Here is a 26449-nt window from a genome sequence, read left to right on the forward strand (position 1 = left end):
AATTTAGTTAGTAATGATAAATTTGTTTTAAAATATTTATGCAATTGTTTGACACTTAACAATGTACTCCAATTCTGACAGATCACAGCTTGCAGCCTGTAATTTATCGGCTACTATTTTACAATTTGTTTCAAACTTAACATCTTTATGACCCATGTAGAAGCTGCAATAGAAAACTGCTTAAAGAGGAGCATTTTCACTCGTTTTTGGTTAGGAAAATGAAATATACCATCATAATCTCCTCCCAATCAAGAAGAGAATTGAATAACAAGGATCATTTTATACGCACAAGATTATTTTAAAGTAATTTAAATAATGATTTGTGCGTATTAAATGATAATAAAAAACTTTCATATATATATATATATATATGATGTAAAGGGTTTCAATTAAGAAGGTCAGTTTGACTTCATGGAATAAAAACAAAATCCCATCATTATAGTAAGTGAAAATTTAATTAAAAAGGTTTAAATTAAGAAGGCGGCGTGGCATGCTTACAAGGGATATTGCGGAGGTAAAAGAGCAATGAATGAAAGATTACGACTTATGAAACGTGATGGCAAAGAAGCTGGCTTCGAGGGCCAGAACCTCCAGACACAAGAAGGGTAAAAATGCAGGAAAATTTCATTGATTCTACCTTATTACATTGCTTCTATATTTATACTGATAATTGAAATAAGAAAATTTGTGATTCTGCTCTATCCTATCCTAACAGAATTGGAAATGCACAAGCAAATGGCAGACAAAGCATGGTGCGATAGTGGTGGGCGATTCAGGATGCACCAGCATCGCACGGGTTAGCTAACAAAGTTCCTGAGGTGAGGTAAGCAGGAATGGTTGTCCTCCTTTTGGGTCTTCCTTCAGGTAGTGGTGCTTGTGTAATGTTGCTGCTATCAACTTATGTGAGAATCCTAGCGAATATGATTATGTGCTCTTTGACTCGCTTCATCCCACTGAAAGGGCGGAAATCAAACTATTGCTGGCCCATACAATCTGAAAACATTATTTGAAGAATAATCCAATCGTTTTCGATTAAATAAATGACATGCTTATTATGTTTTTTGTGGCATCTTGATAGATTAATATTTGCGACAGTCACTTTTTTAAGAGTAATTCTATGAATGTATTAAACATTTAAAAGGTAATATTATCAATTTTCATATTTTTTTCAACAGATATTAATTATATAAGTTAGTTAGCATGTAATGATATTTCCAATTTAATGGAGTATCAAAATTTAAAATTAAGAAATCATATTTAAAAGGAATAAAAAATAAAATTAGATACTCAAAGAAGTCATTCATTTAAAAATAAAGACAAAATTAAGTCATAAAAAACTCTCGTTTAAGATAGACTAAAATTTATATAAGACCGTATATTTTTGTCCCTCACTCTAGATAAATTGTATGATGTACATTTTCAAGGAAAAGCTTAAGACCGGCAATAATGCTCAATGGCAGGACTTCGTTTTGGTAAAAGAATGAATGACTATGCTTGTATATAGTAGGATTAATGCAGATTTCTTAATCTAGTTAGTTTTCTTTGGTGCCCTGCGCAAATAAGGTGGTAAATTAATATGAGAAGGGCTTCTAGTGACGCCTCGGAAGAAATTAACATGGGAATGTCCTCACCTTTCTTATGTTTACATTGCCTCTAACTTCAAAAATGAAACGCCACCAGATGGAGCCCCACCAGCATAAAGACCATAATGCCCACTAAATTGTTGATAGGGTAAGGCATAATTTCTCTATAAAAGGGCTGATTTGTCATTTCGTGTCTCACAGAACGTGTTGTACATTTCTCACGCGTAAGTATATGATGGTCCCTTGGCTTTCAAGCCAAGGGAATTTGATGGTTACGTGCCCTGCCCGGCATGCAAAGCTTTAGATGTTCTCGGTTATGCCATTGCAGAAGCAATGATGCAGTCATTCTATTCTGTTTTGGAAGCCAAGTAGTTTGTCATCTCTGTACAGAATCAAGAAAAAGGGCCTCTTCGACTTTTCTCTCCTTCACTTTTATTGGTCCTTTATGCTCCTCCTCTCTGGTAACTTGAATTTTCACTCGTCCTGTATTGACTGCTGTTTTTCTGCTTACTTTTAATGTTGTACCAGAGAAGAAATCTTGCTACCCATCTTTTATAAATTGAAGATCTCATCTCATGATAAGATTGAGTTTTCAGTTAGCCACATTTTCGCAACATTCATTATTAGGACTCTTCAGGGAATAAAATAAGTCGAGTCAATTTATGGCACAGAAGTATCTACTATCTGCATTGTCTTCTCAATATTTCAGGCATGCATTTTTTACTAATACATAAAAACTACAATGCATCACAGTTACAATTTGGAATATCATTGGAAGAAGAATGGCATCCCTGGTACCAGGAGTTCTACTGAAGCTTCTTCAAAGTATGAACTCTAATGTGAAAGTTCGCGGGGAATATCGCTCAGTCCTTTTGCAGGTGATCAGCATCGTGCCATCATTATCGGGGTCTGAATTATGGCCTAACCAAGGTTTCTTCATAAAAGTCTCTGACTCTTCTCATTCAACCTATGTCTCACTCTCAAAGGACGACAACGAGTTCATTTTGAATAATAAGCTGCAGCTCGGGCAATTCTTTTATGTGGATAGAATTGAGGCTGGTACACCTGTTCCAACTCTTGTCGGAGTTAGACCAGTCCCCGGACGGCACCCTTTTGAAGGCAATCCTAAGGATTTAATGCAGATTCTAGAGCAATCAGATAATGATGGAGTTAATGGTTCAAAGTCCATGGATTTAACAGAAGCCAAAGAGAATCCAAGTTCAAGGCAGAAGATCGTTATTAAAGAGGAAAAAGTAGGTGTTGCATCCAGGTACATGCAAGGTGTTCTAAATCCAAACTCAAGAGTGAACGGGGCAGATACTAATATAGGAAGCAAAGGAAATGATTCAGAAAATGGGGTAGATAGTAAAAAGGTGGAATCTTCGAAAGGAAAGCAACTAGAGATCAAAGGCCAGGTATGATTCTTGCTTCGTATTCCAATTGCTAAAGACTCAAGAATGTATGGTTGTAGAATTTAAGTTGTCCTAGGTAGCTATGGAGTAGTTAGGAAAGTGAGTGCCATAAAAGAAACAAATATGATAGACTTCGAATGAAAATTGTAAAGAATTTCAATCAACTTATTAGATACAATCAGTTGTATCTTACCACAAAGGATATTCATCAGAAGAAATTATGTAGTGTCACTATTTCTGTATGGTAAACATGAAGTTGAAAATGGTTCAATTTCATTACCCGAAACCAATAGAAATGGAATATATTTAAAAATTGAAATTAAAGGACACAAACAACTTCAATGCTGATTTTATTTACTTGCTAATAAAGAAAATAATGCGGTGACAATAATCTATTTTAGCACCACAGGTGCTCCCAATTACTCCAACTGGTACTCGACTTGAAGCACTTTCACCAAAGCAAGACATCCCTCAGTGTAACATCCGGGAGACTGTCATAGCACCTTCTAAGCGCACTTCTGCCAAACACAGTTCTACTAAACAGGAAAATTTGAACATGAATTTGTTGTCTCGTGGTAAAGATAAAAGCAATAACACTGAGGCAATTCCATGGTCCGCTTTGCCGGTCAAGCTTCTGAAGCCTGGAAAGGTGCATTAGAAATTACTTACTCTCTGTCTCTCTCAAATATTACCACACATACTTGTCGTCCTCCTTTAAGGGTGTGTTTGAAAAGTTGTTCACTGCCGTTAAATGCCAATCCAATCCAATCTAGATGGATTAGCATTCGAACGTTAGAGCATGTGTTAAGCTTAAAACAAACACACTATAACTAATGCAATCTGACCACTTGTGTTTGCATATTAACATGATTCTATACTTGACCATCATATAAACATAATTTCCCCCTTGTCCACTTTATTTTCATTTTACAAGGTTATTCTTAGAAGGAAACATCTAGCCTCTCAGGTTGTAGTAGAAGCCCAAAAAGAAGCATCTGCAGCAGCATCGATAGTTAAATGCCTAAGGTATACAGAGGTTTTTTTTTTTTATCTAAACTTTGGCACACATTAGTTAATTTGGGGGAAAAATGAATGCCTAATTCCTTTTGCCTTTTTTTTTTTTTCTGACACTCAGTTATTACCTCTTCATCTTTGGTTTTCAGTATGTTTGCCAATATCTGCTCATCTGCATCATCAGAGAACCCTCATGCTACACTGAACAAATTTTTTGCCCTCCAGCAACTCATGGACCAGCCAAATGGTACAACTCAGTTGAAAGATAAACCAATTCAACTATATAAGATTCCTACTCCGGCAGAAAAACATAAATCAGGCAAGACGGCAGGTGTGATGCCTGTTAAAAGCACGTCAAAGTCTCCAAAACCCTTAAATGAACTATCAAGAACTGAGAAGCAAGAATGGGCCAAAGAGGATGGCACGAAAAAGATCAATGAGCTGAAAGAGGTCCTTTTAAATGAAACAAGATCATGGTTTTTGATGTACTTGGAAAAGATATTAGATGCTGGGTTTTCCGTTGGCTCCCAAGAGATGGGCAAGGAAAGTAAGGATAATGCAGGAAGACAGATGGAGCAAGCCAACCATATAGCTCTCACATTATCACACCTTAAGCATGCAAATGAATGGCTGGACAAATTGAGAAGCAGTTCTAACACGGAAAGTGAAGAGCTGGTGGAGACTGTTGACAGGTTGAAGCAAAAAGTTTATTCTTGTCTGCTTGTACATATTGATTCCGCTGCATTAGCTTTGGAGAACCGAGCTTGATTCTAAGTCAAGAAACTGCTTCACAACAATATAACTCTAATTCTATTTATTAGTTAAATTAATAAACATGATTGAGCCAAACATTGATAATGAAAGCTTGGATTGCTCTGTTTTAGTGCAATGTTGATCTACAATGCTATTTGTACCAAAAAAAAAAAAAAGGGTTACTGACTTTAGGTTAAATTTCAATTTCCCTGGTAGATGAAAATAAAGTAAAGCCGTTTATGGCTCTTATTGACACATTCAAAGTCAAGTTATTAAATGATTTTCTTGTGGATATCCATAGTAAGATACAAGTGCGGCAGAGTCAAGCACATCAGAAAGCTTTGAATTCGAGGGATAATAGTGCTATTTAGACTAAATGCAAAAACAATACCTGGTTATAAAGGGAAGGAACATACCTTGTGGTCAAGAAACTAATCAATCCAGGCATAATGACAGAATTGAAGTAATAAGAGAGGGATGCATGATAAAGAAGCAATGCAACTAATAACTATAGTAGAATTTAAAAAGCAATGAGAAACTATAGGTATCTCTTGATCGCTTAGACCGTCTCTTTTCTCAGTTCTTTAAAACCAAAGGAGGTTTCAGAACAACGCTTCCAACTTCTTTAGGTTTAGGGGGACATATATCGAACCCTCCTCCTCCTCCTGCCGCTTATCATCGCCAATGCTTAACTGTCCCACTCTCATTCCAACAGAATCAGAAAAAAATAATATTACATTGAAAATTTAAATATGATACTTATTTTTAGAATTTTTTTTCACAAATGCGAAATTCATTTTCGTTATTTTGGAAGCGAGGCAGTATCAAAGATTTCTGATTGAGGGACTTTTTTCTGGAAAAAAGATAGCATCAAGAACTAACCTCACATTGTTATAGTATAATTTTAGGAACTAAAGTAATAGTTTTTTTTCTTAATCTTAATCAACTTATATTATTTAAACTTAATCTTTATTAGTAGAAATTTAAATATAATTAAATTTAAAATTACCAATTTATTGTACCAATTCTTTGGGTTAAGTAGAATTAGAGTTTTACTTCAATAGTTTACATAATAAAAAATTGTAATAAATATAAGCATCAATTAGAAAAATTAAATTCAAATTCTAATTAAAATTTAAATACCTAAAAAGTTACATCTAAATTTTATGGTAAATTTTTTATATAATAAAATTTAGGTGAATTATATCTTAAAAACTCATTCGGATCAAAACATGTTTCAAGTCTTACAAGTTTTTATGATAAAAAATTATATTAAATTGTTACATGGGCATTAAACTTTGTATTAAATATAAGCATCAATTAGATTCAAATTTTAATTAAATTTAAAATACCCAAAAAATCACATATAAATTTTGTGTTTAAAAAATTGTCTTTTTTTATATAAGTTAGTTTAGGTAAGTTAAATTTTGGAAGCTCACGAGGCATGCCTCAAGGCTTACCAAACACTTAGAAAGGTATTTATAAATTATCTATCAACAAGATTTTCATAATGAAAGCATTATCAACAAGATTTTCACAATGAAAGCATGATTTAAACTTATGTTCTTATGTGATACGAGTATGATCCTTATTAATTAGGTCAATCTTTATTGTCCGCTAAGAAGGTTAGGAGAATATATTTAACTAGGATTTTAAAATACTTTTTTTGGTAAAAAAAAGTCTTGAGGTATTCAATCAAGATTTTTAAATAATAGAAATACATAAGTTTTGTGGTATTCAATCAAGACTATTGAGATTTTTTAAGAAAATCAATAAAATTCGTTGGTATTTAATTAATATTTTTTATAACTTTAAAAAAAATCTTATGATATTCAAAACTATACAAATTTTGATGATTCTCTCTTAGGATGAATTTTAATGGATTTCATGAGACTCTTTAGTATAAAATGCACATTAAATAATTTCACTAAAACCCTTGAGATTTCATGAAACTTTATTTCTTTTCCCATCAAACATATCTTGTAATTTTAAGGGATCCTTATAAAATATCAATAACTATCATGAACACATTACATGATTATTAAGAAGATTTTTAAGAATATATGAATTCATAATGATTTATCAAACAAATACAGCAAAATCTGAATCCGTGAATGATTTTTAATCTATGCACTATTTTTAGGATTTGTTATAGAATGATGTAAAGATAATGTATAATCGGCTAACAATATAACTGGTGGCTTCATGATTCTTCCTCAACTGAAACTTCATTATTCCACAATAAGACTTTCGTAACTCTTCAAATGGGGAGAAGATGAACTATGTGTGACATCGATATATATTGGGGACCATAGTCTTCTTATAGCGTGTTAATCTAATAGGATTCTTATTATCCCTCAATGAGTCAACATTGACATCTACTCATTTAAGTCCATATCATCTAATTTAGTTGTTTAATGGACTCACTTAATTTAATCACATAAAATAAAACTCACTATTGATAAATAACTAATATATTTATCTTATAATATTAACCTACATTAATTATTGAAATAGAAAATTCCAACAACATAATCCTTTGTCTCTTTGTTGAAAGTCATAGACATTCATAATTTTTTTTCTCTTTCGACCAAAGATGAGCATGCTTTGAAATGTATGATATGAGAGATCTTTCCAATTATTTGAATTAGTGCAATCTTGATTACGTGCTTATAGTCTTATACTTATAAATGAATGTGAATATATATGAACATGAGAAATATATAATTTTAATAAATGTGAGAAGTTGACTCACATATAAGTGGATAAATATATAAATGAGATTTGAAACAATTATTAGACATGTTTTTTGTTTGGTGGGATTGTTATTGTGGGAATAGTTACAAATATCAAGGTTACTAGTGGACACTGTGATATATAATTTTTATACAATTAACATGATTGATGATTAAAGGAAATAAGACTATTGTGCTTGTAAATATATTAGGAAAAAATAATTTGATATGTACAAGTCTAGGATTATTTGTATAAGATGAATTTTATTTAAAGTGTTAGGTAGATAAAATTCATAGATCTTTATCAATAATTTTGAATGTTTTTTTTAATTTCACATAATCTTTTAAAATCTTAAAAATTCATAATATTTTTTCAAATCTTATGAATTTATATTTTGTAAGAGAAAAATGATTATACTCTAAAAGTATATAAAATTTTATACCATTATCTAATCACAACCAATATATATATAATGAAATTATTAACTTTTATAATAATTACTTTAAAAGTTATATCAATTATAATTAAATGATGATATAAAACTATTTTATATTATTAGTACATGAATATTAATTCATGACATTTCTTTTAGTCAATAATACTTAATTCGTTTTATTATAAATCAAATTTTCAGTACATGAAACTATATGATAAAAAATGAAAAGACTAGAACAAAACAGGACTACCTTTACTAATTCATGAGACATTCTATTAGGTTGCTTCTTTGATAAATCCTATATAAAAGGATGAGTTATATGCTAACAATGTTTTACATTCTCCAATAATATGACCAGCCTCAATTAGATCCTTCTTTTCACCCTTCAATCTATCAATGGTTCTTGCAATCCACCTGAAACATCACATCTTTCAAGTCTAGCAAAATCACCAGCTTTATAGCTTCTAGTAATCCCCAAGCTTCACCTTCCAAAACGTTAAAGTAAGGTATTTTTCAGCAAGTCATAGCTGCTACAAAATTACCTTGATCTCCTCGTGCACACAACGCTGCCAGAGTGCCAGTGCAGTTTCGATCCGAAAAAACTTGCATAATCATTACATTTAAAACCCCCGGCAGTTAATTCATGACATCACAAGGCAAATAATGCATTTTGTATTGGACAAATAAAATAAATTACTACCAGCGAAAGTTGAAAACTATTTATGCTTTAGTTTACTTTTATTTTTAATTATTAATATTTTACAAATTTCACATTTTATAATTATTTTTACACATTTTTTTCATTTAAATTTTAAAATAATTAGATTTAATTTCTATGAGGTATGCTACATTTATAGTTTATCTATAAAACACTTCATCAAACAACAGATCACATTTACATCTTATATTAAATTAAGAAACCTTAAACTAAATTAATTAATTTATATTTATTCTTAATTATTTGTATAAATAGTGAAAAAAATTATATTTATAAGAGTGGTAGAAACATAATATTCTTTAAGATATTCTTTCAAACACACTCATATAAAATCAGAAATACGAAATTAGACCTATAAAAAAAAGTATGGTTTATAGTTAATTTTAAATAATAGTAAAGTGTGTTAGATATGTTATTTATATTTTTTTATATGTATATAATTTTATACTTTATTTTTTTATCATATCGTATAATATTACATTTTAATTGTAAAATTACTATACAAATAACATTTCTGTAAAAAACATTTTAAAAAAGAATCAATACTAAGCGAAATTCTTTTTGGAGAGAGCTCTTTAGAATTTTAAATGAGTATATTATTGGTTAGTACGGATAGATTTGATGTCGCGTTCGCGTATACAAACGAGTATTTTTTTTTATTTTTTTTTGCGTGATTTTCTTTGAACTCCATTTTTTTATTGCTTGACTTTTCGATTATTTAATGAAACCTATGTACTTCCGGTATTGGTGCAAACTTTTTTCCCATAACTAATAATAACGATTTTAAATTATACTTTAATTTAAGAATCTCATAAAATATTGCAACCACAGCACCACAGGTTGTAACAAAAAAATACTATTTAATTAAAAAAGTATATTTTTAAAAATTAATTATGAATTATTATATGATTTTTTTTACATTCATACCACTTTTGTCACGACATCATATATATTAATTAATTATGAACTATTATTTGAAAAAAATATCAAATTTATAATAATAATTTTTAAAAATATAATTAAATGTTTGTATAAATAAAAATCATTATACTGATCATTTATTAAAATTAATCTCATTTTATGATATTTATTTTATATCAGAGAAGTAGACACTAAAACACCTATCCAGACTCACATAATGAAAATATGACCTAAAATGTATATAGCCAAATACCATTTTGGCCCTTATGATGTATATGGCCGAATAACCCTTCGACCTTGATTAGAGATGGTAACCCTGATTACTAGTAAACATTAGGTTAGAGTTACTTAAGCAAGGTTATAAAAGGTATCACCAAAATAGTAATTAGTGTAGATAGGCCTAAAAATCCAAGGCTCAACAATGTTAATGAATAAAGGAAAGAAACACGAGGTAAAAATGATTGTTCATTTAAATATACTCTTGCTATTGAATATATGAAGTCTCACTTAAGCGTAACGAATCTTTTGAAGGTAAAATAAAAATAAAAAGACACATTCTACATTAGTGACGTCGCGGCAAAATATAAGTAACCAATTAAAACAATAAATTCTATGCTTTGGATAGAGTAAACCAAGCAGGTGTTTTCATAACCCATACGAACGTAAAAGTCAACTCGAGACCTCGCGAAGGAGGCGCGGTTTAAAGATAAAATAGTACAATTATTGACGATAAAATAATATGTAGAAATGAATGAGGGTATCAAGATCTGACTTGTGTGCCTATAAAAACCAATGCAAAACGCAACTTGATCATGAACATCTCCAGCCAAATTAAAAGAAGAGAAGTTAGATCGAGTATATAATATAAGTGCTAGCTAGCTAGCTGAAGCTATGTCTGGAGAAGCAGATCGAACGAGCATCGAGGAAGAGGTGGACACAGGAAAGGAGACTGCAGAGAAGAACCTGATGAAGCCGAAAGACCCAAAGGTACCATGGGCAAAGCTACGCCGCGTAGATTCTCTCAATTTAGAAGCTGGAAGAGTTTCTATGGTTGCACACGATCCCTACCAGGTAGGTACACTCCCTAGATGTTCATTTTTATACGTTAGTTAACTGTTCTATATATAATTATTCTACTTCTTAATCTTAATTATTAATTATAACAGATGGATTGGAGGACGACGCTGAGCTTAGCATTTCAAAGCATAGGGGTTGTATATGGTGATATTGGTACATCACCACTTTATGTGTATGCAAGCACTTTCACTAAAAAAATTAACAACACTGATGACATTCTTGGTGTCTTGTCTCTCATCATCTATTCCATTGTGCTCATACCTTTGCTTAAATATGTCTTCATCGTTTTGTGGGCCAACGACAACGGCAACGGTACGTTCTAAAAATTAACAAACTTCCCTTCTTCCACCTTTGGTTAGCTAGACGGCCTTCATGGTTTTTTTTTTTTTACCTTTTTAAAGTATAGTTTTTGTCTCTATTCATCTGTATGTTTCCATATTTATAATAATACTATTAACTAAATATTACTTTTTCAACTACTACCTTATTCCCACTTAAATGTCGTTTCACATGGAGGTATTTTTTTTAGTAATAAAAAGTTATGTTTTTATCAGTAATAAAAAGTTATGTTTTCATTTATTTAATTTGGCATTGTCCCACAATTCCTTTCTAAAATAAATCTGAAACAAAAATATTTGTTGTATCTAGTATCATATTTTTTTAACAAAAGAGTGCATTTTGAATTCTTAAATCATTTTTTTTTGGGTAAAAATAAGATTTTGAGAGTTCTCCCCCTATATCTCAACCTTCAGTGTAGAGAATTCTTTAACAAGAATAGGTAATAGATAGTGAACATGTATTTTTTGAGTTTAAGAATCTCTGTTAATGATGCTCTAAGGAATTTGTATAATATTTTTTTATGAAATACTAATACCTTATTACAAGATCTAATTAGCTATTAACTAATTATAATAAATTAAGAAAATTAGTTAATTTAGTTGAAAGATTTTTTTTTTCAAATTTATCTTTGTAAACAAAATTTACAAACATTAATAAATTATATTTCTTTCGCTATAACTTCATTCTAAAATTGACTTTAATTAAGAATATTTTTCTTTAAAAGTAATTAATGTAAAATACATTTTAGAATGAACCTTGTAAAAAGGACAAAATCACATTTTTAATTTGAATCTTATAATAAGGATTAGAAGGATTAATTGTATTTCTTAATTTTGTGTTAAAACCTTAACAAAAGTTTGGTAGAAAAGTGTGAAAAGGAATGAATACACGAGGAATGTAAAGAGATGAAAAAGAGTTGAAACATAGTGAAAAGTAAGAGTATTTGGTTGAAATGAAATTGGGGTAAAAGAGAGTATAAAAGAGACGAAATATTAAAATTAAAGTAGTTAGATGAGTAATAATATAGGTTTAACTATTAATTTGATCTTCAAATTATTTTAAAAGATTTAATTTTTTTCCTTAAATTTTTAAAAATGTATCAATTTAGTTATTTTTAACGAATTCGGTTATAATTTTGAGGATCAAATTGAATATATTTTTAAAAACTTGAGTAACAAATTAAATCTTTTAAAATGAATAGATTAATGTATTTAAAAAAAATTGAGACCCAAATTAAATATTTTAAAAAACTTAGGAACCAAATTGAATTTTTAAAAACTTTGGAACTAAATTATATCTTTTAAAATAAATTAGGATCAAAGTGATAATTAAGCCAAACAAAAAATAACGAATAATGAATTTCTCATTTTGTCCCAACACAAAAAAATATTCGGGGGCCTGTTGTCCACTGAAAACCTTTCAACTAAATTAACTAATATGTTAACTGGGAATTGAGAAGTTAGCTGATAACGGGAAGCTAAAAAACTATTTTTATTAAATGATAAATATTTAGTAAACTAACTATAAAATCATTATTTATTTGAAAATAATAAACAAGAAATTTGATAAATTTATTAAAGATAAAAAATGAAAAAAAAAATAAAAAAGTAGAAGCTTTTTGCTAGTATTTTAAGAGATGCTATCTCAAGTAATATTTCAAAAAATTATAGAAGTTAGTAAGAAAATATTAAAAAAGACTTATTTACCGAACAATTAAATAAATTTTTCAATTAATAAAAAAAGTTAAAAATTAACTGAAATATCTTGTCAAACATAAATAAAGTTAAAAGGTGAAAGCTAGCTAGTAGTTGAAAGTTAAAAAACTACTTATTAAATTATAGATGTTTGATAAAATTAGTTGTTAGAATAACCAAAAAATATAAAATAATAAAATAATAATAATAATACTATAATTTATTTAAAAAAAGTAACAAGAAAAATGAATAAATATATCTAGTGATATATTCACTTAAAAAAAGTTACTAATATAAATAGCTTGTATAACCAAAAATATATATGTAACCAATTTGGATATATTCACTTTTTTTACACTCAATTCCAAAATTAATGGCATTTATTTCTAGTATATTGTGTATGTTTTACAAAATAATAATAATAATACCACCACTAATAAGTTTTTGTATATATAGGTGGAGCAATTGCACTCTATTCGCTAATCTTTAGGCATATAAAGATGAGTTTGATTCCAAATCAACAACCAGAGGACAGGGAGCTTTCTAACTACAAACTTGAAACACCGTCTACTGAGTTTAAACGAGCCCAGAAACTAAAGCAGAAGCTTGAGGACAGTCATGTTGCGCGGATTGTGCTTTTACTTTTAGCTATAATGGGAACTTCCATGGTCATAGGAGAAGGGATTCTTACGCCATCAATTTCAGGTTAATTAGTCATTTTATAGTTTCATTTTGTTTTTCAATTTTAAATAATTAATTATGAGTATGTGTCCCATGTTGCTATTTACTATATTTTATGGTATATTTGCTTTATAAATGTTGACATCAATTTAAATACTCCATAATTAAAGAAACAAAAAATAAATGATTAAAGGAATGACGTAAAACAAAAATTATTTGTAAAGCTGGCTTGACACTACTATATTGTTTAATAATGTGTGTGCAGTCCTTTCTGCGGTAAGTGGGATCAGTACATCTTTAGGTCAAGGTACGTAAATAAATGTCTTTGTTTCTTTAAAGTTTGTTACAAGTTGACACATGTCAATTTAATGTGTGCGCGTTTTTAAATTTTTTCTTTTCTCTAGATGCTGCTGTGGGGATCACTATAGCAATCTTGGCAGTCCTATTTTATGTGCAACGATTTGGTACAGATAAAGTGGGTTTCTCATTCGCTCCAATAATTTTGGTGTGGTTTTTATTCATCGGTGGGATTGGCCTTTACAATTTATTTAAATATGACATTGGCGTATTACGTGCTTTTAATCCAAAATATATATATGATTACTTCAAACGGAACGGCAAGGAAGGATGGTTATCGCTTGGTGGAGTCTTTTTGTGCATAACAGGTGACTAGCATCTATTCTAAATCTTCTTAATTAAATTGTATCAACCTTTAATTCTAACTAAGATACATATAATCTTAGGATCCCAGGCCATGTTTGCTGACTTGGGTCACTTTAATGTACGATCCATTCAAGTAAGTAATAAATTTATCCTCGTAAACGCAAATATATACTTTCAGTTTAGGGAATATATATGCTGAAAAAATTTATTATTTTTTTTATAAAAAAATTAATACTTTTTTTTTTGACAAAATTTAATGTTAAGTTGTTCACATACATAATTTTATTTCACATTATTGTTATACATTATATATTTATAATTGCTGCACTCCGATTGGTTCTTATCCGACTTCATCATCGCTGCACTCCGATTGTTATAGGTGTTTTTTTTTTTTTGACAAAATTTAATGTTACGTTGTGGTCAATTCCTGAATAGAAATTGTTTCAAGTTGCAATATTGATTGTTTAGTTGCTCTTAAATTGATCATATATTATAATATGTGTTGCAGATTAGCTTTTCTTGCATTACATGTCCTGCAATAGTGGTTGCATACATTGGGCAAGCAGCATTTCTACGGAAGTTCCCTGAGAAAGTGGCTAATACCTTCTATGATAGTGTACCGGGTAAGTTGTTTAATTTTAAAGAGCAAGAAGATCATTAACGAGTGGAAGTTCATTTGATTACTGAAGCTCAATTAATAATGAAATGTTTTTTTCCCCTATATATATTAATTGTGAATAATAACATGCAGATCCCTTATATTGGCCAACATTTGTTGTGGCTTTTGCTGCTGCCATTATAGCCAGTCAGGCAATGATTTCAGGAGCATTCTCTATTATATCCCAGGCCATAAGTCTAGGTTGTTTCCCAAGAGTTAGGGTAGTGCACACTTCCGTTAAACATCAAGGTCAGGTGTATATTCCTGAGGTCAACTACATGTTCATGATTGCATGTATTGTGGTCTGTGCTGCCTTCAAGACCACAGAAAAGATTTGCCATGCATATGGTAATAATTTCTGTCTCTATCTATCTATAATCATTTATTACCAGTTTGAGGCTACAAAATTAGTAGTACTAGACTAGTGGTAACTCTAACTGACAAAAGCATGTATGCAGGGATGGCAGTTATTGGTGATATGATGATCACAACAACTCTAGCATCGCTTATAATGCTTGTTTTGTGGAAAAAGAGTCGGTGGCGCGTGGGTGTGTTCTTTTTGGGATTTGGCTTCATTGAGATTGTTTATTTCTCTTCTCAACTAACCAAGTTTACAGCAGGAGGGTATCTTCCAATTGTATCAGCTATGTTCTTGACGGCGGTGATGGGAATATGGCATTATGTGCACAAAGAAAGATACATGTTTGAACTGAAAAACAAGGTTTCAAGTGCGTATTTGAATGAAGTGGCCAACAACCCAGACGTAAGGCGAGTGCCCGGAATAGGACTTCTGTACGAATTGATACTTGGACACTCCAACATTCTATTTAACCATTAACACTTTTTCTTTTGTTTCTATCTTTCTGTTATTATCACATCAAATATGTATCTTTTTCTTTTCTTTCTCGTCCTAGGTGTAGATTATCATATGAGGTGTGCACGAAATATTTGACTAAACAAATAAGTGAATCACAAGTTCATAACATCTAGGTAATTTTGTGTGTATCCAAAATTGAGTCAAATCTCATGTTCTCAACTATTAATTGATTTATTGAATAGTAATTAAATAAGAGAAAGAATATGATAAATGATCTAGAGTTTGCCAATTTATTTAAACTTAAAAAAATAATTATAAAGATCATTTTTAAAAAAGAAACTACCTATTTTATTAAATAAACTACTTTTGTTTTAAACTACTTATTTTAAAAATTAGTTATTTTATTAAATTAACTACTTTAAAAAGAAGCTAGTTGAACTTTTTGTTTTTATTCATTACATTTTTTAGTCCCAATAAATATGTCACTTTAAATTATTAGTTCTCTTTTGAATGATATTATCATGATGAGTGATATTTTTTATAATATTATTTTTTATTGACGTGATAATTGATCATGTCATCATTTAATAATATGACATGGTGATATTGATAACATTATTAATCACAATGATATGAACTAAAAAAACAAAAAAAATTATAATAGTAAGATCTAAAATCAAACTTTAAAAGACTAAAGCTAAAAATTCTCTATTTTAAGGGACTAAATTGTTATTTAAACTATTTTAAAGTATATCTAGTTTTCATATTTTATTTAATTTTTAAAATACTTTTATGTTAATTAAATTAATTTTATATAACATTGTTTTCTATAAATGTACTCTTTTAATATATGAGATGATTTTTTGTTAAGCAAATTCTTTTTTGCTAAATAACTTCTTGTTTTAAAGAACTTTTAAATTTTAAAAAAATAAAAATTGACAAATAACTTTTACTTGATTCTATGTTTTTTTTTTTAACTTTAGAGTAGCTTACATGTGAAGACAAAAAAGTTGTGTGAAACATAGTCTTAATTTGAAATGAATTTAGAATGAACATCTTAAATCGTGAGAGACTTGCGCAACTTATAGATTAGTTCTTGAGGACGGTGTGACTATCATTCATCTCAAGCTATTTTATTTACAAATAATTAAGCAAGTTGAAGAACAAGTCAAGGTTTGTGATTTGGCCTATCTTAAACAACATAATCCACTAGTGATCATTTTGCTTGAGCCAAGTGGGACCAAAGGTAACGAATTAGTAGATAGTGGATTTTAAAAGTTGGATGAGAAGTGTTCACAATGTCAAACTTTGCAGTGCATATCAGTTATGTTTTTTACGATTAAGACATTAAGTATGACATGAGTTGCTCTGCATCCGCAGAAACAACCATGAAAAAAAGAAAAAAAACAAGGGAAGGCGCCGGTAACAAAACAGAGATACTGCTGATCTGAGCCACTCATTTCTCGGTGCAAGATCACAGATAAACTCTATTAAAAAAATGAGCTCCATTTCACGCTTCCTCGTAATCGTTTCTATAGCCTTGGCTTCTTTATTGGATCTGAGGCAAAATAAATGTTAAGTTTGCAAATTTATTATCTTTGGAAGACTTTAGAATAACATGTGACAAAGACACAACAGAAGGTTACCTGACACGAAAAGAAAGAGCTGTTGAAAATTGAGGTGGATTTAAATCTCCAAAACAATATCTGCAAGAAGAAAAAAGATTTGCTCAGTGTTTGGCAACCTAAGAAGGGCTAATATGATATGAAGTTACATACATTCAGAATCAGTCTTGACCCATTTACAGCCATCATCATTTTCAGCTTCATCCTCCTTTGGCATCTTCCTGTCCTCGAGGCGCTTCTTGAGGGACAATGCCCGAGAAGAATGTTGGGAATTTATTTTCTTGTGAAGGATTGTCCTTAAAAGCTGTATACAATATTCATTGTATTAATTAGGCAGACGCAGACCCACATATACATACATCAAATTGACTGCATATATACCTTCTCCATTCTTGATTCTTGGAGCTGAAGGGTGTCTCTAAGGCTCGGTGCTGGAGCAAATCCACTTCTACAAACAAACATCTTCTTCAGCAAAAATGAAATCGATTTCTTCCCAATTGCTTTCTTGCTGTTGTTTGCACAAATCTCTTTGAATTTACCAAGTATGACACTAAGTGTCTTTTCAATATCTTCTTCTTCTTCCTCTTTTTCTCTTTCTTCTTCTTTTTCTTCATCTTTATCTTTATCTTCGGAATCACTGCCAAGTACATTACTGATTCTCCTATCAACCTCCAAGCTTGATGGACAATTGAGAAATCTGTCCAGAGGAAGCTCAGCAATTTCCTTTTCCACAATATTGGGTTTTTGTCTCAACAGCTTAGTTAACTCTTTTTTTAGTTTACCGATTTCTTCAGGAGTGAAGTCTGCTATTTCCTCTGACGAGGATGGATCCTCTCTAAGAATGTTCTTCTCTGTCTTTTCTTTTACTTCATTGTTATTTCCAAATGTACCAATTGCTAGTAAACCATCAGGCCAATCGCTTAATTCTTCTCGACGCACTAGTTTTGCATCATCTATGCAGTTCCAAACAACCAAATGAACACATTTTTCAATTCTCACAACAAGATAAGGATGTTATCCTAGTCCTAGAGTTGAACAAATTCAGGAGAGAAAAAAAAAAACCCTTTGCTCTGTTTTGGAGGCAAGCTAATTATAAATTATAACTTGCAGCAAGCTAATTTGTCAGAAAAAAGGGAGCTGCTTTATCAAATCAACATTTTTAAAAAAAAATTATATATATATATATATATATGAAAATTAATTCCTGGGGGATATAAATAATTAGGATGATCAAACAATTCATGGCTAAGATAAAAAAATAGAGACATATTTAAATACGACAAGACATGATTTAAAGAGTGTTTTCATAGTGTAAAGTACAATTATAAATATTTATATAAAGAAAATAAATAGTATTTTTCATAATTAAAAACTATTAAAAAATCTTGATTGAAATAGAAAATATTAAATGAAAAACTAAGTATTTTCATATTTTAAGAACTTATAAGGTTCTAGATGTTTTCTTTTGTTAAGAGATATCAATTCTTTAAATAAATTTTAATACTTTGGGAGATTAATCTATTGCTCTTGATAGAGAGATATCTTGGGTTAAAAAAAATATATTTCTTAGATAGTTAAAAATAATAAATTATTTTGAATTGAAAGATATTTAAACCTAAAAGCATGAATTAACAGAACCCATGAGATAAATCCAATGTTATTCCTAATTTTTTTTAATAATAATGCTTAAAAGCAAGTTACTAATGCTTAATAATGCTTAAATTAGGTTTTTAAAATCATCTGAAAATTGATAAAAATAAGTTAAATTAAACATACTTAAATAAAGTGTAATTCAACTCAATTTATTGTCATTTTTTGTTTCTTACATATAATCAAATATTTAATTATTATAGACATGATCTCGGATATTAAATATAAATACTTATTTTAGTGAAAGTTCATATATTAATTTATCACATTGTCAGACATCAACTCTTTCTATTAGACATAATTTCAATTGGTTCTCAAAAAAGAATTTTGTTCTATACTTTGAATGTTTAACTATTACATAATTCCTAATAATATAATATCGAGAAGTTCTAACTTAATTCATTTAATAAAATGTGTAAATTATTATAAATTTTATTGATATATTTTTTTATTCTTACAAATAAAAAAAATCATAAATATAATATTTGATTTGTATTTACTCGGTATGGGTCTCCGTAAGACTATATAGATAACAAAGCTTGATCCTCTTCTTCTTTTTCATTTATATTTGTACAAAGATTATATATACATAGATATTTGCAAGCGTGTTTTCACTTATTTTCAAGTTAAAATAATTTAGCTAACTGTTAGCGGACGTTAATAAATCCTCTCTGTATATATCTGTGGGTGGGTATAATAAAAATAGAGAAAACATGTGAGATAAGATATATAGTTGATTTGATTGTAAAAAGAAATAATATTATAAAAATATTATACAGATTATTAAATGAAAATAATAACTCTGATTAATTATATTATAAAACTTAATTATGATTATTATATTTTTAAGAGATTATGATTATTATATTAAACTCCTGCACTATGGGAAAGTTAATACACTAATCTAAGAAGAAAATTTCAAAGGATAAGGAAAAATGATTATATATGTGGCAACTTAATTAGATCCTCAACATTCCACTGAAGTATAACACCTTTTCTATTTATAATTAGAATGGGATAATTTTTATTGTACCCTTTAATTTTAATAATTCTTATAAAGATATGCTTATAAAAAATAATAATTATATGTTACATTATATATGATGTCAACTATTTTATGTTCAAATAATTATAGTATTGGAGAGAAATATATGTAATCTATGGATCGTTATGATTTAGGATGTGCGATGAAAATATTAAATTTTCTAAGAGGAAGAAGATATACACATACAGAGTGCATTTGAAATATAAATAATTAAGATATCTTTGCTGGGTCCGTGCCTTTCTTAATAGATCTGATCGAACGTTCATGCAACCAAAGATGATTTAGTTTCTTCATGTTGAACACCGAAGAACAAAAAAGGTCAAAAACTAACATCTTACAAAAACAAGCTAAAACATGTGTGAACTAAAATTCTGAAATATATGTAACTTTTCTTCTTGAGGTACTTTAAAATTAATTAATACATAAATCATTCCCAAGTACGCATCTAAAAGTCTAAACTTTTACAATGACATGTAAAAGAATCCACCCACTCCCCTTTTTATAACACAAGAATCTACTTATGATACAAGTAAAATAAGCATGCATACAAGAAAACATATATACGGTCGTCTCTCTGTCTTACTATATGTTTCTATTTCTTTCATCGTTTCCTTCAAAGACAGAAGCTCGATGGTGTGTGTTTCAGGCTACGAATATAAATATTCTTAGATCGTATTACTATTGGGCATGCTAGAAAAATCATGCATTAACAGAGGGAGAAAAAAAAAAAAGAGTAGAAAACTTACTAGTAGCTGTATATGTGTTTGGTTTTCTGATATCTTGTTTTCCACCAATTTTGTTTTGCATCCAGCTGAGGAACTGCAAATGACAAAAGCAAAAAAAAATCTGGCGGTATGAATAACGTGAACTAATGTAAGATAACACAGTGATTCCTCGATATGATCTCTCTTTGAGAGAGAGAGAGAGGAAACTTACTTGCATTATGAGAGGCAGGGACTAATGAATGAATAAATGGGCTTAGAGACGCCTAGTGTGGAACGTACCAGCTACCAGCAAGTTAGGGAAAAAATATATATATAAGGTGATCTGGAGAAAAGGGGGTTGGAAGAGCCAGGGGTGAGGGAAGTGTAAAAAGGAGGAGTGTGAAATTCTCTGTGGTCAGATCTTGCATGGAAGCCAATGACTATGAGGACTGAGCTTTGGGACTAGAAAACTGAGATGGGAATTTGATGAATTTCATGGCCAAATTGACCGTAGTATGCAGATATGATCTATGATATCGCTTTTGGATCACGGACTAATTTACCACTTCTCTCCCTTTCCAATCTCCGTCTCTCCACTCTTTCCTCCTTACCTTCCCTTTCAGAGTATTTCTTTATATATATATTATTAAAAAATATAGCTATATATACATTATCTAATACATTTTATTATTAATTAAAATTTATGAAAAATGTATTAATATAATTTTTTATTACCATAAAAAAGCATTTCTTTATTACTCTCTATTATTTAATTTATACCCCTTACCCCCCTTCCCCCCACTCACACCTATAATATACTTTATAGTAGAACATAAAAGACATTCTCCTCCTACATTCTTATTACTTCGTAATTCATTCGACCTTTCATCCTTTATCAATAACACGTGGGTGAGAATATTTTTACGGGGTATGATTCTAAGTAGGAGTATTGTGTCATCTTTTTAACCATTAGATCACAAAAATGTCGATCTTGATAAGATTGGAGTGCTAAAGGGGGAACTAATCTCTATATAATCGTAATACTATATATCAGAGTCATGGCGGGAATTTCATTGAAGAGAGCATATAAATGTTTTAGCAAGCTTTTTTAATTTTCTAACTTGAAGGTTTATATATTCAATTTTAAATGAAAATTGAAAAGGAATGGCTACGGAAACATGTCAAATTGCAACACGAACACACAAAAAATTAAAGCTATAAATATGCATGATTCTTCTATTATATATAATCTTAATACTAATCTGATAGTATTAATTTGCTAACGTGGATATGCAAAAGGCATGTGGTCTTGGAACATTGAAGAGAGATGAGATAATGGAAGACTAAATACTAGCAAGTGTATTGATGAATTAAATAAATAAAATTGTGGCAGACAAATGATCTCATCTAATGTAAAAAGAGGTATGGGCAGAGGCAAGAGAAAATAAGGATGAAAGTGAGGGTCAATGGTGACTAGCAAGCAAGCATATATAAGTACGAGTATGTGCGACATTACACTCGCATGGGAATGTCGCTCACTTACCGGACCGATTCCTGGATTTCACCTGCTCCAATTATAAACTAGTGCTTTTTAGTACATGGACTCCCATAACTACAATTGCGAGAGCTTGGCTGTAATGTATAAAATTCAGGATTCCAAACATATATATGACCAACCACAAATGTGAAACTATCCTTGATGCCTTCACGCCCTTTTAAGCTTTAGCTAGCTAGATCGATGCAACTAGTTTTTTTTTGCTCATAGGAGCCTCTGGGCATTTTCTTCTGTCACATTAATTAAACAACTAAGCCGACTACACTTTCGTAAAAACAAATTAAGGAAGGCACGTCAACGTCATAACGTTTCAGGCAAAGCTACAATACAACAACTAATTACAAACTAAGCAGCTACCCCGTGCCAGTGTTTTCCTAATGGGCAGAATCAAATACTCATTTTTTTTTTACAAAATTAATTAGCAGTAATTATAAATTAAATAATGCCCACAAGTAGTTTGTAATAGTTAAAGTAAGAAATATCCAATAAAAAAACTAAACTAAAATAATATATATATATATATATAATTCAAACTTTAAAACCCATTATATTATTTAGACAAAAAAAATTAAAAACACATTGGGACTTTTTTCTATCAAATGAGAAATTTCATTCACTTGATAAAAGAAAATCCCGAGCTATTCCCTGTAATATATTGAATGATTATACAATATTAATACGACTTTTTAACATATATTAGTTTCATATGTTGAATAAATTAAAAAGAAATATATAATATTTCTAGAAAATGTTAAACACACACTTAATTAATTTCTTTTTAACTCATTTTTTATTTCTCTTTCATCTCCCATCATATTACTTAAGCTTAATTCCATGTTTTATCACTCAATGATCTCATTTCCCAAATTCCATCCCCTATTTTTCTTTTTCACATTTTACTATCATGTTTTTAACTTCTACATATTTTAATACTCAATTTATTTTTCTGTGTATTTTATAGTCATATTGATAATAAAACAACTTTATTTTACTAAAAAAATGTATGATAAATTACATCATTTTTAGAGACAGATCATCACTTCGTTATACAATTAAGATATTGGTTAAAAGGGAAAAAAATTAGAAAAAAGCATAATGGTAATATGTGCAAAAAATAATTTGGATAATAAAATTTATAAAATATCATAATTGGGAACTAATTTTGAAAAATCAGTTTTTAGAAGGGTTTTGAAATTTGAATTTAAAAGTTGTAATTAACTACCATTGATGTGTAGCAATAGAACTCTTATTCAATTTGAAAAATCATGACCATTCAAAATATAATTGTGTAATCGATTACCAGAAACCTGTAATCGATTACTAGTGAAATTTTAGAATTTTTTTTTTTTAAAAGACACATCTCTTCAAACCATTTTGAAAAGACACGAAGGGCTTATATACATGTGTCTGATTTCGAAAAACAAGAGAGAGATATTCTAAAAAAATTAATTGTCAAGTACTCTCTCAACAACTCTTGGACAAACACTTGCAAATCTATTGAGAATTTATCGAGAAACTTCAAATTGTATTATCATCTCTAAAAGAGAGAAATTCCTCTAGGAACTTCAATTTATATCATCCACTCTAATGGACAAAAATCTTTCTATTCATCTCAGAAAGTCAGTTGTAATCAAGAGACTAATTGTCTCACGGATTGTCTCTTGGAGAATCTTTGAACATAAGGGTGAGGGATCACAAGGTGTGTTCAAAGTTTGTAAAAGATTTATAGAGATAATAGAAAATTTCAAGTGAATTGCTTGAGGATTAGAGGTAGGCACGAGAAGTGGCCGAATCAGTCTAAATCAAGCTTGTATTTCTTTCTTCCCTTATCTCATTTATGTTATTACAATTAATTTTATCTTGCATGTTGCTTCTTCTTCATTATGAGTTTATCATTTAGAAGGGGATTAAAAGTTTGTTATTGAGAAATTTTAAAATTTAATTCACCTCTTTTTTAAATTATTGATGTCACTTGTCCAACAACCAACTTATTCATTAGTTCCTAAACAAATTTTATAAGTCTCAAACATATTTTAGTTATCCATATGATTTTATGAAATTTGAAACTAATCCTAATACTAATATAAAAGTAAGTGCTACTCCAAGTTTTAGCACGAATGATTAAAACCTTCGTTATATAATTGAGAATTTAAATCTTATAACAACGCACGTCTTTCATTGGCTTATTTTTTTTTTAATGGGCCTTTCATTGGCTTAAAATAAGTTGTTTAGAATATAAAACTATAAAAGTCCTCGAGATGCCGGGAAGGGAGGAGTAAGTTAAAGAATCAATTTTGCCAATTGAGATATATAACTTTTTATTAGGCAAGCCATGTGGACACGGAATCAACTAGATGTATGGGGTTTGGCAATCATACTTAGTAAAGGAAGTAACCTCAAACTTGCTATTTCTGGAAAGGTAGGCATTTGGCACCGCAAAAAACAGTAAGAGAGAGAAATCGTAGTAATCACTTTTTTTTAATGCTGTTTAAACTTAATCAAAAATATGTTTAAAATAAGTATTTTTCTAAGAAACAGATATTATTTGCTTTTAAAAATAAGAATAAAAATAATTTAAACAAATATAATAAAAAAAATTACTTATTTTATTAAAATAAAGTATTTTTTCAAAACAAATAAATTTACACAAACCAGCTCAAAGTCATAATAGTCACTTGTATCGTCCAAATGTGAACTTATGATAATTATATTTATTAAATCATTTTCACTTGCATATAGGTGCATAAAATATTGCCAAGCTACGGAGTAACAATAATATTATCTTGCGCAGGAAGTAAAGAGAAGAGCATTTTATTTATTTATTTTTATTTGTGAGGTGTTTGATATTCAAAAATTAGTTTACATTTTTGAATATTCCGAATTTTGTTGGTGAATTAGTTTTTGAAGATAAAATTATTCTATAGCTTGCTTTTCTAATTTTATAATACTGAAACATAAAATTTGACTAATAACTTAAAATGTTTAATTTTAGGTTGAACTATAATAAAAAAAATTTAATAAGAAACTTCTATTTTTTTTACTAGCTATTAAAACGAGCTAATGAAAACTTATATACTTGCCAACATTCATGATAAGTAAATAATAATTATAAAAGTAGTTATCAAAAATATAAAAAAAAACTATAAAAATGTACTTTTGTACTTGCCATCCGAAAACACAAAATTCTCTACCCCTAAATAAGGATAAAAATAAGTTAGGTCACTTCACAAGAATCTATGTCTTACTCTACATCATGTTTAGGTTAAGTGAGCCTTTTTTCAAAAAATAAATTAGGCCAATGTTTTTATTAAAATGTATTATTTAGTTAAAAATGTCAAACTCTAGGTCATTTAAAAAAATCTTTTAGACCTAACAACTCAATCTATTTAAAAAATATAAACAAATAGTTATTATTATTATTATTATTATTATAATCTTATATTTATCTTTTTAAATGTTAAGCGTATATGTTAATGTTGATCTATATATATATATATAGAATCAGGCTAAAGCTTATAATTAAGTTTAACTCAGATAAATTTATGTCTTATTTAGAATTTCTATTGCAAAATATGTGTTAAATAAATTATTATGAATATCATATTAAATATTGAAAAATATATTTATATCATACAAACAAGTCAATTTTGATTCTTATAAAGTTTAATGACATGATTATTTTTACACATGTATTGGTATATACTAAATGATCACAAAGTAGACTCTTAAACAAAATTGTAGGACAAAATTATAAATAGGTTAGATCAGGCCTATAATAAAACCTTTGTCAACTGAAATGTCAAACTCTGGCCATGTAAATTTAATGAAGATTAAGCTCAAACCTAATAAAGTCTAATTCAACCTAGCCTATTTTTACCCAACCCTCCGAATAAGATTGTGATTGGCAATGCAGAAAGATTTTGCCTCTAGTTTTCATTACTTTGGTTGCAAAACAATATAAGAAACAAGGAATAGATGAAACAGTCACACTGCTATTATATTTTCTTCCTTGCGATTGGTTCCATTGGACTAATTACAAGGTAAGCGTAGATGCACGCACGCATTCACTAAAAAACTTCAAACCCGTGACTCGTGAATGTTTATCTAAATGATGTTTTAAAACAAGGAAGGGTCGTGAACCCGTGCCTAGCTATTTGGAGAAAATAAGGGGAAATCCATGAACCCGTGCCTATTTGGATGCGCTTGCACAAGTAGGAAGGAAGGGTCGAAGGAGTAACTAGAGTTAATTATCAATTTACGTTAATCGGGTTGTCCCATTACCAGGGATATATTCTTGTATTACACATACGACTGAAAATAAGACAGACTCTATTAGGAGTTACGATATGACTTACATAAGATCTTATC

General features: G+C 29.5%; 3 protein-coding genes across 3 annotated transcripts; 2 read left to right on the forward strand and 1 right to left on the reverse strand.

The window, feature by feature from the left end:
• The first annotated feature begins 1808 nt into the window (after positions 1-1808).
• Positions 1809-5039, forward strand: LOC100785776 (uncharacterized). The gene is made up of 5 exons (XM_003520847.5): positions 1809-2044; positions 2337-2998; positions 3405-3644; positions 3930-4021; positions 4159-5039. Exons 1-5 carry the CDS (start codon positions 2029-2031, stop codon positions 4775-4777), a joined length of 1629 nt encoding a protein of 542 aa, XP_003520895.2. The 5' UTR covers positions 1809-2028; the 3' UTR covers positions 4778-5039.
• A 5361-nt stretch (positions 5040-10400) lies between these two features.
• Positions 10401-15714, forward strand: HAK (potassium transporter 5-like). The gene is made up of 9 exons (NM_001287448.1): positions 10401-10644; positions 10740-10962; positions 13140-13388; positions 13630-13671; positions 13769-14029; positions 14108-14160; positions 14536-14650; positions 14779-15033; positions 15144-15714. Exons 1-9 carry the CDS (start codon positions 10465-10467, stop codon positions 15521-15523), a joined length of 1758 nt encoding a protein of 585 aa, NP_001274377.1. The 5' UTR covers positions 10401-10464; the 3' UTR covers positions 15524-15714.
• A 1066-nt stretch (positions 15715-16780) lies between these two features.
• Positions 16781-21128, reverse strand: LOC100786825 (protein NEGATIVE GRAVITROPIC RESPONSE OF ROOTS). Its single transcript, XM_006577303.4, has 6 exons — positions 20759-21128; positions 20569-20641; positions 17509-18080; positions 17281-17431; positions 17149-17208; positions 16781-17060 (listed from the first exon to the last, which is right to left on the reverse strand). Exons 1-5 carry the CDS (start codon positions 20762-20764, stop codon positions 17189-17191), a joined length of 822 nt encoding a protein of 273 aa, XP_006577366.1. The 5' UTR covers positions 20765-21128; the 3' UTR covers positions 16781-17060; positions 17149-17188.
• Positions 21129-26449: the final 5321 nt, after the last annotated feature.

This window comes from Glycine max, chromosome 3, assembly GCF_000004515.6.
Source record: "Glycine max cultivar Williams 82 chromosome 3, Glycine_max_v4.0, whole genome shotgun sequence".
NCBI lineage: Eukaryota > Viridiplantae > Streptophyta > Magnoliopsida > Fabales > Fabaceae > Glycine > Glycine max.

Excerpts from the sequence above, each read along its gene's own strand:
- HAK (NM_001287448.1), top strand. The coding sequence starts at position 10,465 with ATGTCTGGAGAAGCAGATCGAACGAGCATCGAGGAAGAGGTGGACACA. Across the intron at positions 14,030-14,107 it reads AGTCTTTTTGTGCATAACAG|GATCCCAGGCCATGTTTGCT; the intron begins GTGACTAGCATC and ends ATATAATCTTAG. Across the intron at positions 14,161-14,535 it reads TTAATGTACGATCCATTCAA|ATTAGCTTTTCTTGCATTAC; the intron begins GTAAGTAATAAA and ends TATGTGTTGCAG.
- LOC100785776 (XM_003520847.5), top strand. Across the intron at positions 3,645-3,929 it reads AGCTTCTGAAGCCTGGAAAG|GTTATTCTTAGAAGGAAACA; the intron begins GTGCATTAGAAA and ends TCATTTTACAAG. Across the intron at positions 4,022-4,158 it reads TCGATAGTTAAATGCCTAAG|TATGTTTGCCAATATCTGCT; the intron begins GTATACAGAGGT and ends TTTGGTTTTCAG.
- LOC100786825 (XM_006577303.4), bottom strand. Across the intron at positions 17,432-17,508 it reads AAGAATCAAGAATGGAGAAG|CTTTTAAGGACAATCCTTCA; the intron begins GTATATATGCAG and ends TATTGTATACAG. Across the intron at positions 17,209-17,280 it reads GGTCAAGACTGATTCTGAAT|ATATTGTTTTGGAGATTTAA; the intron begins GTATGTAACTTC and ends TTCTTCTTGCAG.